This window comes from Pristiophorus japonicus, chromosome 11, assembly GCF_044704955.1.
Source record: "Pristiophorus japonicus isolate sPriJap1 chromosome 11, sPriJap1.hap1, whole genome shotgun sequence".
NCBI lineage: Eukaryota > Metazoa > Chordata > Chondrichthyes > Pristiophoridae > Pristiophorus > Pristiophorus japonicus.
In genome coordinates this window covers 129,278,590-129,297,453 of record NC_091987.1, presented here as the reverse complement: position 1 = coordinate 129,297,453, position 18,864 = coordinate 129,278,590, and the positions used below count along the sequence as shown (strand labels likewise).

Genomic DNA, 18,864 nt, shown 5'->3' with positions numbered 1-18,864 from the left:
ATGTCATTGTTGATGAAGGTATAATCTATACTTTCATACAATTGTCTGATTCTGGTACAGCACTCATGAATTTCAAGACAGAATCCTCTGCAGTTATTTAACTTCCTATGCATTGTATTGTAAGAGTTGCAAAGGCAAATTGGAACTCATTAATTTGTTCAACATTTAACGCAGTGGTGGCACAATTGTTTTGCTGCATCAGGCCCCAGACATTTGACGTTATTGGCCCGGTAACAGAAAATCACCGATTCCTGTCGGAACAAGTTTTATAGGATTTCACTAATTTATCAGAGAACAGTGAACAAGATACATTTGTGAGAAAAGGACTCCATTTCTGGCCTGAACAAATGATCAGATATGGGAGCATATTGGATTTATGTAGAGAAATGTAAGGGGAACTATTGGCTCTGCTCATTTGATGGTTTAGTAGGTGAAGGGACCACCTGTTGTATTCTTGAGCTGTAAATATATGAAGTTCATGAGGTCTGTATGTGATGAGTGTCCAGTGGGGGATGGACAGTATAAGTGAAAGTGTCCCCAAATCTGTAAGTGTTTAATTCTGAACTTATAAGGCTGTCTCTTCTGAGTTCCGATCACAGTTTCAATATTGAGCGCCGCGGCACTTCTCCCCTTCTAGGACTGATTCATCGGATGATAATGTGCACTTTTAGTTCAAGAAAGGGAACTGTGATCCCTGAATATTTTTTCTGTTACCTTTTAATTAATTGTGAACATTTTTACAGTAAGCAAAGAGTACAACGTGCACAAGGTAACCGTGAGCTGTATACTTGTCATCGGCAATATGGCTGAACATTTCTAAACCATTTAACTTTCCCTGAATGTTTAATTCATTAACGACTGAAAAACATTTAGTTGAAATTTGTGTTTTGCAGAAATGCAAAATATTATAAAGCACAATGAGAGCAGAAGGGAAATTGAAAAACTCTTATGGCACAGGATTCCGCATAATAAATGGTGTTAGTGTGGCTGGAAAGCCCTCCCCAAATTAGTCACCCCTGACACTTTCTGTACTGGAGGTGGCAATTGGTGGTGTGATACAGTTCTACTAGCCTGGGATGGCCATTCTTCAGTGTCTGCCATTAGCTAAGGTTCTCACGCACATGTTTTTCAGACATTATTGTATAGTAATCAGAAGTGGGAATACCTGTACTGCTTATCATTTTCCCCTTCACTAGCCCAGAGATGCTAAGACCAATTATAATGCCACCACCACACTGGCTTAGATCAGCATGGTAATTGGTGATGTGATATGGTTCAACTGGCCTGGAGTCTATATTAATGACTTCGATGAAGGGACCGAGTGTAATGTATCCAAGCTTGCTGAGGATACAAAGCTAGGTGGGTCAGTAAGCTATGAGAACACACAGAGTTTGCAAAGAAATATAAATAGACTAAGTGAGTGGGCAGTAAGGTGGCAGATGGAGTATAATGTGGGGAAATGTGAGGATATTCACTTTGGTAGGAAGAATAGAGAAACAATATATTTTAAATGGTGAGAAACTTTTAAATGTTGGTGTTCAGAGAGATTTGGGTGACCTTGTGCAAAAAACACAAAGCTAGCATGCAGGTACTGCAATCAATAAGAAAGGCAAATGGCATGTTGTCCTTTATTGCAAGGGAGTTGCACAGTTCTGGCCTCATGTAAGGAAGGATATACTTGTTTTGGAGGCGGTGCAACGAAGGTTCACTAGATTGATTCCTGGGATGAGGGGGCTGTCCTATGATGAGAGATTGTGTATACTCTCTGGAGTTTAGAAGAATTGAGAGGTGATCTCACAGACACATGTGAAGGGGATTGACAGGGTCAATGCTGAGAGGTTGTTTCCCCTGACTGGAGTGTCTAGAACTAGGGGGCACAGTCTCAGGATAAGGGGTAGGCCATTTAAGGTAGAGATGAGGAATGTCTTCATTCAGAGGGTTGTGAATCTTTGGAATTCTCTGCCCCAGAGGGCTGTGGATGCCGAGTCTCTGAATATATTCAAGGCTGAGATAGATAGATTTTTGGATTCATGGGGAATCAAGGGATATGGGGACAGTGCAGGAAAGTGGAGTTGAGGTTGATGATCAGCCATGATCTTATTGAATTGCGGAGCAAGCGCGAGGGGCTGTAAGGCCTACTCCTGCTCCTATTTCTTATGTTCTTAGCATGGGCATGGGATATTCCTGGTCTGTGACTCTGTACCAAACCTCATAATACATTTACCAGTTGATCCATTGGGGAGCTCAGGACACAGATTTAATATTCAAATATGAATTTACACAAGTTGCAATGCTTATTATAGTTCCTGTCATGAATGGTGAGACCAACTCTGCAATCATTCTTTTTGCATAAAAGCACCTTCAGAATAGCAAATGCGTTGCACAACATGGCCCATCAAAGACAGAACATTACACGGTTTTCCAAGTGGCAGTACCCAGATAGCAGGAAGTAACTACTGTGGTGGGATAAAACAGCTTCTGTCTGGTCTGCTCCCCTGAGGCAATGATGTACAAAAGCAGAAATTAGAGGGTAGCTAGGTCAGTGTGATAGCTGACCTATCAATCTCTCTGAACTCTTGCTGTGCTCTGGTAATATTGCTCCTAGTTACTATTCGTGATGGAAATTTTACATGGATTCTGTAAGTGCTAGACTTCAGGAAGCTATGAGTTTAATGCTTGTTTTGATATGGTGCAAAAATTAGTTAATTTATTTCATAACTTCCTGCTTACGCATTGTTTAATTCATCGTAATATCTTTTTGTGTGCATATTGCTTGTTTATGATATATTTTTACTTTTATGTGAAATATGTTGCGACAATTGATAGTTTGAGTGTAAAGGTTGAAGCTCCAATCCTCAATTTGACAAATCTGGACACGTGAAGTCTTAAGTTACACCCTTCACCTTTAGCAACTTCTGAAGCCAAGCCTTTTTACATGTTGAAACGTATTATTCAAGAACAGTTTTTGTTTTGTATCATAGCACCTTATGCATTTTAAACCAGCTGCCACACTGTACAGTATACTTTTAACATTGATTTCTGCTGCGTAGGACAGTGAGTCATGGTGTTGCCAGCATTTGACTGCCAGCATTAAATCGGGTTAGGGACAAGAACAATTTGAACAGCAGTGACCATAAGTTGGAGATTTCCTGCAAAGTAGAAGGCCACTTATTGTAATAAAATGTTATCATGAGATGATCTTGAGAAGTTCTTTAAGTGTATCTGCTCTTTACAAACATATGTATAACGTGTGGCAATATCACATGCACTAGGACCCTTAGCTAAAGTCTTGTAATTTGTATCCAGCAGCAAGATGGTTATTGCTGCCATAATGAGCGGCATTCTTCCCCTTTTTTTTTGCTGAGCAATTTGGTTTAATAAACTCTGAGAAGCCAGAGAGTTGTGCTTCTTCATATACTGAAAACAAGAATGGTTTTATCTTTTTTATGACTTTCTTGTGGAACATTGCAGTAAAGCCATCTGACCCAAATAATAACCTCCTCTCTAATATCCCCTGAACTGAGGGCTCAATTTGGTGAGCTCAGTTGGATGCAGAGACCCGGTTTTCTTGGTCAACTTGGGTAGCTGAAGTTTATTGAGAAGAATTGATAATTAGCAAATGAACCAATGGGGAGATGAGGAATGATTTTTTTTATGCAGCAAGTTATGATCTGGAAGCATACTCAATAGTAACTTTCAAAAAGCAATTGGATAAATACTTGAAATGGAAAAATCTGCAGGGCTATGGGGTAAGAGTGCAGGAGGGGAGTGATATTAATTAGAATAGCTCTTTCAAAGAGCTGGCACAGGCACCATGGGCCGAATGGCCTCGAGCGCTGCGATTTTATTCTATGGATTGAAAATCTAATGTTCTAAAGAGATTTTTTTTTATTGATCTTAATTCTCTGTCTAGAATGTCCTCAAACTGTTCCTAATAGTTGAGATTGCTGCTGCCTCTACTTACTGCAGTCATCGAGCTAACAAATTCCCTACTTTATTGCCCAGATGAATTGTGCAGTATAATGCCAACATAAATTCTAAATGCTCTATCAGTACTGCATTGTGAGCACATGTTGTCCTCACTGGTGCCAGAATGCTAGGATTTATCATCATTCATCATCATCATAGGCAGTCCCTTGTATCGAGGATGATTTGCTTCCACGCCAAAAAAAGATGAGTTCACAGGTGTTTTAATGAAGGACCTAATATTCCAGGTCCCGAACTACATGTTGAAGGGTGGAAGATGCCTGTGCGTGGATTTTGTTAACGTGGTGGCTGTTGCACACCAGCCACCACACGGGCTTGACAGAGCTAGGTCTTGGTCCAGTGTCAAGGATTAACCAAAACGACTGGAGACCAGCTCTGCTACACGGACCTAGTGCGTGCACACATCGCAGTGTGGGCTGGCCCATGCTGCCCCTGGGCCCCCGTCTCTCCTGGGCCCCGATCAGGTTGCTCCATGATTTATGCTGGACTGATGTCTGTCACACCTGGGACTGCATGGTCTAAAGCTGCTTCACATTCGCTCTTCCACGACAGGTACTAAATGGCCTGAGCCATATCTGGTGATGTGCCTATTTCTATTGAAGAACTACTTCAGGTTTGTAACCCAGTCTTTGTTTGCCAAATCTGCCCCATTTACCTGGCAAGTTGGATTCTGCAACACTGGAACAATTGTAAATGAACATTTGTTTTGAAGTAGCACTTGTGATTGAGTTAAAATATAGTACTGGGTACTGGCATCTCGGAACATGCCAATTTTAAGGAAATTGTAACATGATTTTCTGTCTCTATTTGACCTGCATAAAAGTTCATGAGCTCTACACTACGACCTTGAAGACCTAAATGTTTTTGGTGCATCTACACATATCACAATAGTGAATAAGAAATATCAGCTTGGCTCAATTGCTAGCGCTCCCGATCAGAGTCCGACGGTTGCAGGTTATGGATTGAAACCCCATTTCAGGACCTGAGCACCTAATTTAGGCTGGTGTTTCAGTGCAGTACTGAGGGAGTGCTGCATTGTCATAGGTGCCGTTTTTTTCCAATTGATATGTTAAATTGCAGCCCTGTCTGTCTATTCAGGTGGTCGTGAAAGACCCCATTGCACTTAGAGCAAGAATTTTGGTGTCTTGGCTAACATTTGTTCCCTCAACCTACATCACAAAAGCAGATTAAGTAGTTATTCATCTCATTTGTTGTTTGTTGGACATTGCTATGTGTTTCCCTATTTAATAGTGACTGTACTCCAAATGTATTGCGTTGATTGTGAAGTACTGTAGGATGTCCTGAGGCTGTGATAATGTAGTATATAAATAAATGCAAGCTTATTCATGTATTTCCCTTGAAATATCTATCAAGTCCATCTCGCAGCTAAGGCCCTGTTCGATAGATATCCCTAAAGAGCAAGGGCTCTGTAATTAAAAATTCTTGGTCAACAAGGGATGTGAAAGATTGTATAAAACTTATTCAAAGGCAAACAACAGTAGAAATCCTGCGGACTAGGAGAGATATAAAGAACAGCAAAGGAAAACCAAGGAAATTATAACAGCTGCAAAAAGGAATACAAGAAAAAACTTGCGCGGGATGTCAAGGACAACACAGGTTTTTTTACAGATATGTTAACAGAAGGAGGGTGCCTAAAAGTAATGTGGCTCCTTAATGACAGACACAAGTGATATTGTAATTGAAAATCAGGAAATAGTAGACTTACTAAATATTAGTCTAATGCTAGTTGTGGGGAAGTTACTAGAATCTATTATTGGGGACAGAGTGACTGAGCACTTGGCCAAATATGAGCTGATCAGAGAGAGCCAGCAAGGATGTGTAAAGGGTAAGTCATGTCTAATTTTTTGAAGAGGTACTGAACCTAGTTGAATATTTTGAGGAGGTAACAAACATGATAGATAATGGAGTGGCTATGGATATTACTTATATGAACTTCCAGAAGGCATTTGACAAGGTCCAACATAAGTGACTGTTAACAAAAATGAGAGAGCATGGTTTTGGAGGCAAACTAGGGGATTGGTTCAGAGGTAGAAAACAGAGTAGGGATAATGGGTATGTGCTCAAATTGGCAGGATGTGACTAGTGGTGTCATCGATAATATCCTGCCTTCGTGTTTTTGCTACCAAAGTGGATAACCACTCATTTATCCACATTATACTTGCACCTAACCTGTCCAAGTCACCCTGCAGCCTCTTAGCCTCCTCCTCACAGCTCACACCGCCACCCAGCTTAATGCAAACTTGGAGATGTTACACTAAATTCCTTCATCTAAATCATTAATGTATATCGTAAATAGCTGGAGTCCCAGCACTGATCCCTGCGGCACCCCACTAGTCACTGCCTGCCATTCTGAAAAGGACCCGTTTATCCCGACTCTGCTTCCTGTCTGCCAAGCAGTTCTTTATCCACGTCAGTACATTACCCCCAGTACTATGTGCTTTAATTTTGCACACCAATCTCTTGTGTGGGACCTTGTCAAAAGCTTTTTGAAAGTCCAAATACACCACATCCACTGGTTCTCCCTTGTCCACTCTACCAGTTACATCCTCAAAAAATTCTAGAAGATTTGTCAAGCATGATTTCCCTTTCATAAATCCATGCTGACTTGGACCAATCCTGTCACTGCTTTCCAAATGCGTTGCTATTTCATCCTTAGTAATTGATTCCAACATTTTCCCCACTACTGATATCAGGCTAACCGGTCTATAATTCCCCGTTTTCTCTCTCCCTCCTTTCTTAAAAAGTCCTGTTACATTAGCTACCCTCCAGTCCATAGGAACTGATCCAGAGTCAATAGACTGTTGGAAAATGATCACCAATGCATCCACTATTTCTAGGGCCACTTGCTTAAGTACTCTGGGATGCAGACTATCAGGCCGCGGGGATTTATCGTACTTCAATCCCATCAATTTCCCTAACACAATTTCCCGCCGAATAAGGATTTCCTTCAGTTCCTCCTTCTCGCTAGACCCTCGGTACCCTAGTATTTCCGGAAGGTTATTTGTGTCTTCCTTCGTGAAGACAGAACCAAAGTATTTGTTCAACTGATCCGTCATTTCTTTGTTCCCCATTATAAATTCACCTGAATCTGACGCAAGGGATCTAAGTTTGTCTTCACTAATCTTTTTCTCTTCACATATCTATAGAAGCTTTTGCAGTCATTTTTTATGTTCCCAGTAAGCTTCCTCTCATACTCTATTTTCCCCCTCCTAATTAAACTCTTTGTCCTCCTCTGCTGAATTATGAAATTCTTCCAGTCCTCAGATTTGCTGCTTTTTCTATGCCTCTTCCTTGGATTTAACACTATCCTTAATTTCCCTTGTTAGCCACGGTTGAGCCACCTTCCCCATTTTATTTTTACTCCAGACAAGGATGTACAATTGTTGAAGTTCATCCATGTGATCTTTAAATGTTTGCTATTGCCTATCCACCGTCAACCCTTTTAAGTATTATTCGGCAGTCTATTCTCGCCAATTCACGTCTCATACCATCGAAGTTACCTTTCCTTAAGTTCAGGACCCTTGTCTCTGAATTAACTGTGTCACTCTCCACCTTAATAAAGAATTCTACCATATTATGGTCACTCTTTCCCAAGGGGCCTCACACAACAAGATTGCTAATTAGTCCTTTCTCATTGCACATCACCCAGTCTAGGATGGCCAACCCTCTAGTTGGTTCCTCGAAATATTGGTCTAGAAAACCATCCCTAATACACTCCAGGAAATCCTCCTCCACCACATTGCTAGCAGTTTGGTTAGCCCAATCGATATGTAGATTAAAGTCGCCTATGATAACTGCTGTACCTTTATTGCACACATCCCTAATTTCTTGTTTGATGCTGCCCCCTACCTCACTACTACTGTTTGGTGGTGTGTTTTCTGCCCTTTGGCATTCCGTAACTCCACCCATACAGATTCCACATCATCCAAGCCAATGTCCTTTCTTACTATTGTGTTAATTTCCTCTTTGACCAGCAATGCCACCCCACCTCCTTTTCCTTTCTGTCTATCCTTCCTGAATGTTGAATACCCCTGGATGTTGAGTTCCCAGCCTTGATCACCCTGGAGCCATGTCTCCGTGATGCTAATTACATCATATCCGTTAACAGCTGTCTGCGCAGTTAATTCGTCCACCTTATTACGAATACTTCTCGCATTGAGGCACAGAGTCTTCAGGCTTGTCTTTTTAACACACTTTGTCCCTTTTAGAATTTTGCTGTAATGTGGCCCTTTTTGCTTTTTGCCTTGGATTTCTCTGTCCTCCACTTTTACTTTTCTTCTTTCTATCTTTTGCTTCTGATCCCATTCTACTTCCCTCTGTCTCCCATCCCCCTGACCTATTAGTTTAACCCCTCCCCAACAGCACTAGCAAACACTCCCCCTCGGACATTAGTTCCAGTCCTGCCTAGGTGCAGACCGTCCGGTTTGTACCGGTCCCACCTCCCCCAGAACTGGTTCCAATATCCCAGGAATTTGAATCCCTCCCTTCTGCACCACTCCTCAAGCCATGTATTCATCTGAGCTATCCTGCGATTCCTACTCTGACTAGCAATGGTAGCAATATTGAGATTATTACCTTTTGAGGTCCTACTTTTTAAATTTAGCTCCTAGTTCCCTAAAGTCGTCTTGTAGGACCTCATCCCATTTTTTTACCAATATCGTTGGTACCTATATGCACCACGACAACTGGTTGTTTACCCTCCCCTTTCAAAATGTCCTGCAACCGCTCCGAGATATCCTTGACCCTTGCACCAGGGAGGCAACATACCATCCTGGAGTCTCGATTGCGGCCGCAGAAACATCTATCTCTTCCCCTTACAATAGAATCCCCTACCACTATAGCTCTATCTCTCTTTTTCCTGCCCTCCTGTGCAGCAGAGCCACCCACGGTGCCATGAACTTGGCTGCTGCTGCTCTCCCCTGATGAGTCATCTCCCTCAACAATATCCAAAGCGGTGTATCTGTTTTGCAGGGAAATGACCACAGGGGACCCCTGCCCTACCTTCCTTCCACTGCTGTTCCTGTTGATCACCCATCCCCTATCTGGCTGTGTACCCTTTACCTGCGGTGTGGCCAACTCACTAAACGTGCTATTTACGATATCCTCAGCATTGCGGATCTCCAGAGTAAATCCACCTGCAGCTCCAGTGCTGCAACGCATGTCCCCCAGTTATCTGTACTGGGGCTATAGCTTTTCACTCAATTTATAAATGACTTGGACAAAAGAATAGAGAGCCATATATCTAATTTATTGATGATACTAAGCTTGGTGGTGCAGTAAATCATGTAGATGGGAGCAGAAAGTTTCAAAAGGGCATTGATAGATTGTGAATGGGTAAAACTGTGGCTGATGGCATTCAGTGTGGGAAAGTCATTCACTTTCGACTTTAAAAAGATTGATCTGAGAATTTTCTAAATGATAAGCTAGGAACTGTGGATGAACAGAAAGCTAGTGGACAGGGGTACAAAAAAATAATTTAAAAGGCTAATGGAATGTTGGCCTTTATATCTCAGGGCTGGAATACAAAGGGGTGGGAGTTGTTACAGCTCTGAGCTCTGGTTAGACTCCATCTGGAGAACTGCATTCAGTTCTGAGCACCGCACCTCAGGAAGGATATGTTGACCTTAGAGGGGGTGCAGCGCAGATTCACCAGAATGATACAGGGACTAAAAGGGTTAAATTAGTATGACAGGTTGCACTGACTAGGCTTGTATCCCCTTTTAATATAGAAGTTCAAGGGGTGATCGCATTGAAGAGTTTATCATAAAAGGATTTGATCGGGTAGATAGAAACTATTTCCTCTGGTGGGAGAGTCCAGAGCCAGGCTGGGGCGAGGAGGTGGGGTTGGGTGGGTGGGGGGGGGGGGGAGAGAGAGGGTGCATAACCTTAAAATTAGAGCTCGGCTCTTCAGGCAAGATGTCAGAAAGCACTTTTTCACACAATGGGTAGTGGAGATCTGGAAATCTCTCTTTCCTCCCCTTCCCCCCCCCCCCCCCCCCCCAGGTCAATTGAAAATTTAAAAATTGAGATTGATAGATTTTGATAGGCAAAGGGTATCAAAGGTTACAGAACCAGGGTGGGTAGATGGAGTTGAGGTACAGATCAGCCAATATCTAATTAAATAGTGGAATAGGCTTGGGGGGGCTGAATGGCCTATTCCTGTTCCTATATTTTATAGAATTAATGTATCGGTGCTGCTGGTCATGAATGTGCTCATCTCAGACTACAGCCCTCGCATTGCCACTGGAAGAGCAAATTTTCAAAGGACTTTAGGAAAGTGAAAGTGTGGCTCTTACCACAATGCCACTCTATGATTAAGGTTGCGTGCGGACTCTGTGGGGGATCAGCACCAAGCTAATGATTTAGACGAGGGGATTAAATGTAGTATCTCCAAATTTGTGGATGTCACTAAGTTGGGTGGCAGTGTGAGCTGCGAGGAGGATGCTGTGAGGCTGCAGAGTGACTTGGATAGGTTAGGTGAGTGGGCAAATGCATGGCAGATGAAGTATAATGTGGATAAATGTGAGGTTATCCACTTTGGTGGTAAAAACAGAGAGACAGACTATTATCTGAATGGTGACAGATTAGGAAAAGGGGAGGTGCAACAAGACCTGGGTGTCATGGTACATCAGTCATTGAAGGTTGGCATGCAGGTACAGCAGGCGGTTAAGAAAGCAAATGGCATGTTGGCCTTCATAGCGAGGGGATTTGAGTACAGGGGCAGGGAGGTGTTGCTACAGTTGTACAGGGCCTTGGTGAGGCCACACCTGGAGTATTGTGTACAGTTTTGGTCTCCTAACTTGAGGAAGGACATTCTTGCTATTGAGGGAGTGCAACGAAGATTCACCAGACTGATTCCCGGGATGGTGGGACTGACTTATCAAGAAAGACTGGATCAACTGGGCTTGTATTCACTGGAGTTCAGAAGAATGAGAGGGGACCTCATAAAAACGTTTAAAATTCTGATGGGTTTAGACAGGTTAGATGCAGGAAGAATGTTCCCAATGTTGGGGAAGTCCAGAACCAGGGGTCACAGTCTAAGGATAAGGGGTAAGCCATTTAGGACCGAGATGAGGAGAAACTTCTTCACCCAGAGAGTGGTGAACCTGTGGAATTCTCTACCACAGAAAATAGTTGAGGCCAATTCATTAAATATATTCAAAAGGGAGTTAGATGAAGTCCTTACTACTCGGGGGATCAAGGGGTATGGTGAGAAAGCAGGAAGGGGGTACTGAAGTTGCATGTTCAGCCATGAACTCATTGAATGGCGGTGCAGGCGAGAAGGGCTGAATGGCCTACTCCTGCACCTATTTTCTATGTTTCTGTGTTTCTAAACTCGTTCTTGTGTGTTGTGTCCAGTAGTATGACTCCTATTCTACATGCTGAGAGTATTCTGTAGGACGGTGGATCTAGCTTTACCTATTCTCTCACTTCACTTGACTCCGCGCTGAGCTACTGACCCGAGCTACCAACCCAATATCCCCATCATCAGAAAGACCACCACCTTCCACCTCCGTAACATCACTCGACTTCGCCCCTGTCTCAGCCCAACTGCTGCCGAAACCCTCATTCATGCCTTTATTATCTCAAGCCTTGACTATTCCAATGCTCTTCTGGCTGGCATCCTATCCTCCATACACTTCAGCTCATCCAAAACTCTGCTGTCTGTATCCTAACCTGCTCCAAGTGTGGCTCATCACCCCTGTCCTTGCTAACCTACGTCGGTTCACGGTCTCCCAATGCCTTCTCTGTTCAAGTCCCTCCATGGCCTTACCCTTCCCTATCTCCAGCCCTACAACCTCCCAAGAACTCTACATTCCTCCAATTCAGGCCTCTTGTGCATTCCCCACTTCCTTCATATGATCGTTGGCAGCCGTACCAACAGCCATCCAAGCCCTTAACTCTGGAATTCCCTCCTTAAACCCCTTTCTCCTTTAAAACCTACATTTTTGACCACGCCTTTAGCCACCCAATCTCATATCTCCTTTGGCTCGGTGTCAGTTTTGTCTGTGACGCGCCTTGGTCACATACTTCTTTGTTAAAGGTGCTATATAAATGCAAGATGATCATATGTTGGAAGATATCGAAGGTTTTCTTAAACTTTTAAAATCAAGCAAATCAGGACTTGAAAGTGTGGAATTGCGGCAATTGTCAAGTATGGGAATGTGTGTATACAAGTTCAGGCTATCCACTTTTGGTCAAATAGTAAGTGGATGCATTAGTTTTCGACCAAATTTGTTTTAAAAGTGGATTCTCACAAGTAACATGGCAGTTGTATCTAAATATACAATTGGATTAAATGCTTTCAATGCTTGAATTAAGTATAAATTAAGTTATGCAAAACGTCTTTTATTTTCTCTGAAATAGTTCTTTCATCCGAGTAATCTTACTTCTTGCACTAAACAAGGTTTTGATCTACAGATCATGATGAGTAAAAACATTGTTTCCTCTGCAGCAAATCCTGTCTGACTCGTAACGCTCTTACTGAGTGTTTATCTCTATTTTAGTTTTGTGCTAATATCTGCATGAATAGCTCAACTTTGCAAAATAAGTTTAATTGTCTGTCTGAAAGTAAGCATGAATAATATGTTGCTGTTTTTGTCACTGGGAGTAGGAGAGAGTGCTGTGACTGATTTACTCTTAGGCTGTTATCTACCTATCTGGAGAAGAGCGCGTCAGCTGTTTACGTTGACTTTAGAAACTCCATACCTTTGAGAAAAGTTCAGGTATAAATTAACAGGAAATTTGCCATTACTTTTTTATACATTTCTCTAAATGGAAACTTGAAGGAGATATTTACATTTGATCTGTGTAGAAGCTTCTCTAACTAGTTACCTTGTTCTTAATGTCAGAACAGAGGTGTTTGAGAAAATAAAAGAAACTTTTCTCTCAATTGTACTGTACTCATCACAGACAGATAATACATCTGAAAGGCAAGCAAGCTCCAAGCATTCTAGCCCCGATTGTTTGTAATGTAAACTGCTTTCTTTTAGCCATGAGGCATTATAAAGAGTAATTTTCAGAATGGTACTTCAATACACTTCAGTGAAGGTGTTGACGATGGCTTGGAGTTCGGCTTCCGAGTGTGTGTAGACGCAGGCGTCGTCTGCATACTGCAATTCAATGACCGAGGATGGGACGACCTTGGATCTGGCCTGGAGGCGGCCGAGGTTGAACAGTTTCCCGTTTGTTCTGTAGATTAGCTCCACTCCAGCGGGGAGCTGAGGGTGAGATGGAGCATTGCAGCAAGGAAGATCGAGAAGAGTGTTGGTGAAATGACGCAGCTTTGCTTGACCCCGGTCCGAACGTGAATTGGGTCTGTGGTGGATCAGTTTGACAGGATCACGGCTTGCATGTTGTCGTGAAGCAGGTGAAGGATGGTGACAAACTTTTGGGGAAGCCAAATTTGAGGAGTACGCTCTATAATCCCTCATTGTTGAGTGTCAAAGGCCTTTGTTAGGTCAAAGGAGGCCATGTACAGGGGTTAGTGCTGTTCCCTGCATTTCTCTTGGATCCACAGATTCACCATGCGGTGAAGATCATGGCGTAGTCAATACCTTCACCGAAGCGTACGAGAGCATGGACCTTACACTAAACATCCGTAAGACAAAGGTCCTCTACCAACCTCCACCCCACCCCCCTGGTTATCAAAATCCATGATGAGGCCTTGGATATGGTGGACCATTTTCTATACCTTGGGAGCCTACTGTCAACAGGACAGACGTCAATGACGAAGTCCAACACTGCCTCCAGTGTGCCAGCGCAGCCTTCGCTCGCCTGAGGGAGAGAGTGTTTGAAGACAAGGATCTCAAACCTGGCACCAAGCTCATGGTCTACAGAGCATAGTGATAATGGCCCTCTTGTATGCCTCAGAGATATGGACTATACACAGCAGGCACCTTAAAGCACTGGAGAAGTACCACCAATGCTGTCTTTGCAAGATCCTGCAAATCCATTGGCACGATAGGCGCATCAACAGCGTTCTCGCTCAGGCCAACATTCCCAGCTTCGAAGCATTGACCACCCTCTATCAACTCTACTGGGTGGGTCACGTCGTTCGCATGCCCGATACGAGATTCCCAAAACAAGCACTCTACTCGGAGCTCAGACATGGCAAGCGAGCCCCAGGTGGGCAGAGGAAATGCTTAAATGACCCCCTCAAAGCCTCCTTGAAAAAGTGCAACATCCCCACCGACACCTGGGAATCCCTGGCCCTATACCGCACAAAGTGGAGGAAAAGCATCTGGGAAGGCACCGAACACCTAGAGTCTCTACACCGAGAGCAAGCTGAAGCCAACTCTAAACAGCGGAAGGAGCGCACGGTAACCCAAGCATCCGTTCCTTCAACCACCCCATTTGTGACAGAGACTGTAGGTCCCTCATAGGACTCATCAGCCACATGAGAACTCATTTTTAGTGTGGAAGCAAATCATCCTTGATGACGAGGGACTGCTTAAGAGAAGAGGCTACTACGATGATCTCTTATCTATTATTTAAACCTGTATTGCTCATACTTTGACAATACCCCAACATTAAGATGACCATTGCTAGTTACCTGGCTATGGCCAAAAAGTCTGCACTGCATTAATTCATCATACACGTTCACAGATATGCAACAAATGAGATGTTGGAATGTTAGATTTATTTTATGTCAATACAAATGTTTAAAAAATATAGATGTCCTTTCTAACTAATTATTTGTACATTTCCATTTCTCGAGAAATTTAGTAAGTCTCCCACAGTAAAATAATGCCTTGGATCTAAAGTATGTGCCTCTCGTACCTGACAAACCAGTTACATTAATAATGAACATTGGTTATTTTATATCAATCACCTCTTCACTGCATTAAATGGGGAAACTGAAACAGGAACTGTTCCTTTTCCTCTCTCACCCCTGCTTCCTCTGTTTTTCCTGGTTTAGCTGCAGAGGACATTAGTTTTCAATCCTATTCTCGGTTCTCTAATTCTGTTTCTCGACTATTAACCACACCCCATTGATAATTAATGCTCCAGATTTCAAGTACACCAGGTTATATACTCGCACAGAAACTTTATCCTGCGCTTGCATAATAAAAAAAACACGTTTGAGGTCTCGAAATATGTAATTAGTCTCAAAGTACATTCAGTAACAAAAACAACCGCAGAGATTTTAAACGGACGACTCTGAATTGAGCATTTTGGACTTTAGTGTCCGCAGGTTACTGGTGAGGAAGCTTGCAGTGTGGAAGGTTTCTGAGAACTCCGAGTCGAGCCTCAGTGCTTTGGACTTCCTCTTGATAGAATTCTGAAAGGTTTCCGAAGTGAAGTAATAAACAATGGGGTCAAAGCAGCAGTTGGAGACGGCAATGCACAAGGTGATGGGGTACATTGTTTTAACGACAGCTACCACAGAGCAGTTCCTCACTGCCCCCGTCCTCACCAGCGAATACATCACCAGGGTTATATTGTACGGCACAAAGCAGCAGATAAAAATGAGGAAATGGACAACAATCATGCGGAGGACTTTGGTCCTGTTGAACTTGCTGCGGGACAGAGTAATGGGCTGCCTTAAAGTCTTCAGCACCATTGAAAAGCAGATGACGTTCAGCAGCAGAGGGATAAAGAAGCCAACTATCTCAATGAATATGACAATCTTTGACAGGAAGTTCTTCCAGATGTCGTTGGAGAAGTTTTCAAAGCAGGTTTTAGTCTGATTGGCTGTGCCGTTGGTGGTTCGCAAGAAGGTTGCCGGCACACTTCCGGTGAGCACCGTCAACCACACGGCAACACACACAATGATAGCATTTCTTTTCGTCCTCACCGCCCTTGACCTGAAAGGATGAACGATAGCAAGGAACCGATCGGCACTGATGCAGGTCAGGAAGAGAATACTGCCGTACATGTTGGAGAGAAACAGCGTGCCCGAAACCTTGCATAGCAAATCCCCAAAGGGCCAGTCCCTGGTCACATAGTAGAAAATGCGAAAGGGCAGTGTGAGCACAAACAGCAGGTCTGACACGGCCAGGTTGGTCATGTACGTTATTGTTTCATTCCGTAGTTTCATGGAACACCTCAAAACGTACAGGGCGACACAGTTTGACACGAGGCCGATGAAGAATACCATGCTATACACGCTGCTGTATAGTATGTACTTAAAGGTGTCGTTAGGGTGGCAAATCGTGCTGTTCGAGGCTGCCATGGTGGGCATTACTCCTGGTAAAGATTTGCTTCCTTTCGGCTCACTGAAGATGTTGCCCCTGGGTTAGGTTTACGGTCGAGTTACGTCGGCGAATACATCCTTGCAAAAGGTGCTGTGAAATGGCTTCTTTTGCTGATCTTTAACGCGAGCATTCGTTTATTGCAGGGTGTAGACACCAGGTTATCCATTCAGCATTGGTTTCGTTTGAGCGCCACTAAAGCCGGTTACCCATTTCTGCTGACGAGTAAACATGTTTAAACACAAAATGGACAGCCCGGGTGTTAAATCTGTTTGTATAAGAGCATTGCTGTACTGACCCGGGTTAGGAATTCCGTTCTTGAGACTCAGACAACGATAAATCGTGGCCGTCCAAGTTGCTCACTAGGTAGTTAGCTTCGTTGTTCAGTATCTTGTAAAAATATTAAACTAAAGCTGGTGAAAATCATATTCCACTTTCTTCAGACTTCTGCCACAAAGGTCCTTAGCAATTAACTTGAAGCAAACCCACCTCTCTGCTGGTTGCCGAACAGGCTTTTCAACTCCCCACAGTGCCCGCACGAAATAACTGAATTCGGATAATATGTCCCAACCTTGTGAAAATCGTTCTTGGCTGACTTTCCTCCCAGATGCACATGTCATTGGTTGAACAAAAAGCATTAAGCATGCAAATAGGATGATGTCACAGGAAGATGGACGGAATCGGACAAAGAAGAACGAGCTCAACCCATTTTGTTTGCTGTGTTTGGCAGAGTGCATACCAAGTACATTCAGGGCTAGTAAATACTTAACAGCACAGGATTCCTGATCTGTTAACTATCTAAGTGCTGAATAATCTTTTCTGCTAAGAAGTTAGATTTGAGATGATAATTAACTGCATATGAACAACTTGCATTCATACAACAGCTTTAATGTAATAATACATTCTGAATGTAGAGCTACTTTCCTCCCCTTTTTAATTTAAAGTCTTTGTAACCATTCTTGAAAGGCATACATGCACACTCTTACTCTCCCACCCTCTTACTCATACGTTCACAATTTATAATTAGATTAAATTTTGATAATGTTTTGGACTTTAAGCCACAATATGCATAAAAGCGTTTACATCAGATTAGGCTGGAAACCCTAAATAGCCTTATCCTGTTTCATGTGTTACTAAGAAATACATAAAGTAATTCTGCATAATTTGTTTTTCCTTTTCCCCTCATTGTTTCAACATAGATAGATATTTGTCTTTTGTGAGGCTTAATATATTATCAAATGCAGTAAGTCAGATCTCAAACCCATCACATGCCATGTTTGCACCTGATTCTTCAAATTTCTTACTCAGAAATCAGTATAAAATAGCTAAACTGGTTGGAAACCTATCGATGAACAATCAGCAAGCAATCATGAATCCTATCTTACTTGAAAACTATCGATCAAGAATCAGCAAGCAGCTAACAATAAAGCAACTACAAAGAAGAAGGGGAACCAATGAAATCTTTCAAATATCTTTCACCACTATAATACTTGGACAATAAGCTTAGTGCATAGTACTAAAAATATGGTTTCTGAGATAACTAGAATTACATAGTTAAGACTGAATCAACACCAGCTTGCATTTATAGAGTCTGTAATGTAGTAAAACGTCCCAAGGTGCTTCACAGCACTTATGACACCGAGCCACATAAGGAGGTATAGAACAGGTGAGAGGTAGGTTTTAAGGAGCGTCTTAAAAGGAGCAGCAAGAGGTGGAGAGGTTTAGGGAGGGAATTCCAGGTCTTGGGGCCTCGGCAGCTAAAGAACGACCGCCAATGGTGGAGTAATGAAAATTGGGGTTGTGCAAGATACCAGAATTGGAGGAGTGCAGAGATCTGAGGGTTTTAGGGCTGGAGGAGGTTACAGGGATAGAGAGGGGCGAGGCCATGGAGGGATTTGAAAACAAGGATGAGAATTTTAAAATTGCGGTGTTGCCAGACCGGGAACTAATATAGGTCAGCAAGCACGGAGGTGATGCATGAACGGGACTTGGCAGAGTATTGGATGAGCTCAAGTTTATCGAGAGTGGAACATGGGAGGCCGCCCAGGAGAGCATTGGAATCGTCGCGTCTAGAGGTAACAAAGGCATGGATGAGGGTTTCAGCAGCAGATGAGCTGAGGCAGGGGCGGAGACTGGCAATGTTAGGCGGTTTTGGTGATGTGGAGTGGATATGTAGTCGGCAATGTTTCCCCTAAGGTGCACGGCTGCGCACCAATTGGAAGGTCATGCTGCTACTGCTGGAAAATATACCGTGCTTGTGCGGCTGCTGCAGCAAATTTAAAAAGGGACCGTGCACCAAAATAAATTAGAGGGAGGGTGTTTGGAAGCTCATCTTGAGGTCAAATAGTACGGCAAGGTTGCAAGCAGTCTGGTTCAGCCTCATACAGTTGCCAGGGAGAGGGTTGGAAGCGGTGGCTAGGGAGTGGCATTTGGGGCGGCGACCGAAAACAACGGCTTCTATATTCCCAATATTTAGTTGGATGAAATTTCTGCTCATCCAGTACTGAATGTCAGATAAGTAGCGTGACAAATCAGATAAGTGGAGCGGTTGAGAGAGGTGGTGGTGAGGTAGAACTGGGTGTCGATCAGCATACGTGTGGAACCAGACGTTGTGTTTTCAGATGATGTTGCCAAGGGCAGCGTTTAGATGAGAATAGGA

At 43.1% G+C, this 18,864-nt stretch overlaps 2 protein-coding genes across 9 annotated transcripts in view; one reads left to right on the top strand and one right to left on the bottom strand.

The window, feature by feature from the left end:
• rb1 (retinoblastoma 1) overlaps positions 1-18,864 on the top strand; it is a 456,612-nt gene that overhangs the window by 297,383 nt on the left and 140,365 nt on the right. The gene's annotated exons all lie outside the window — the stretch shown is intronic.
• LOC139276290 (lysophosphatidic acid receptor 6-like) lies at positions 14,079-16,756 on the bottom strand. Its single transcript, XM_070894059.1, has 2 exons — positions 16,504-16,756; positions 14,079-16,420 (listed from the first exon to the last, which is right to left on the bottom strand). The coding sequence occupies exon 2, from the start codon at positions 16,193-16,195 to the stop codon at positions 15,158-15,160; it is 1,038 nt and encodes a 345-aa protein (XP_070750160.1). The 5' UTR covers positions 16,196-16,420; positions 16,504-16,756; the 3' UTR covers positions 14,079-15,157.

What these genes read in the sequence shown, in the direction of transcription:
- LOC139276290 (XM_070894059.1), bottom strand. Translation starts at nt 16,195, where the DNA reads ATGCCCACCATGGCAGCCTCGAACAGCACGATTTGCCACCCTAACGAC.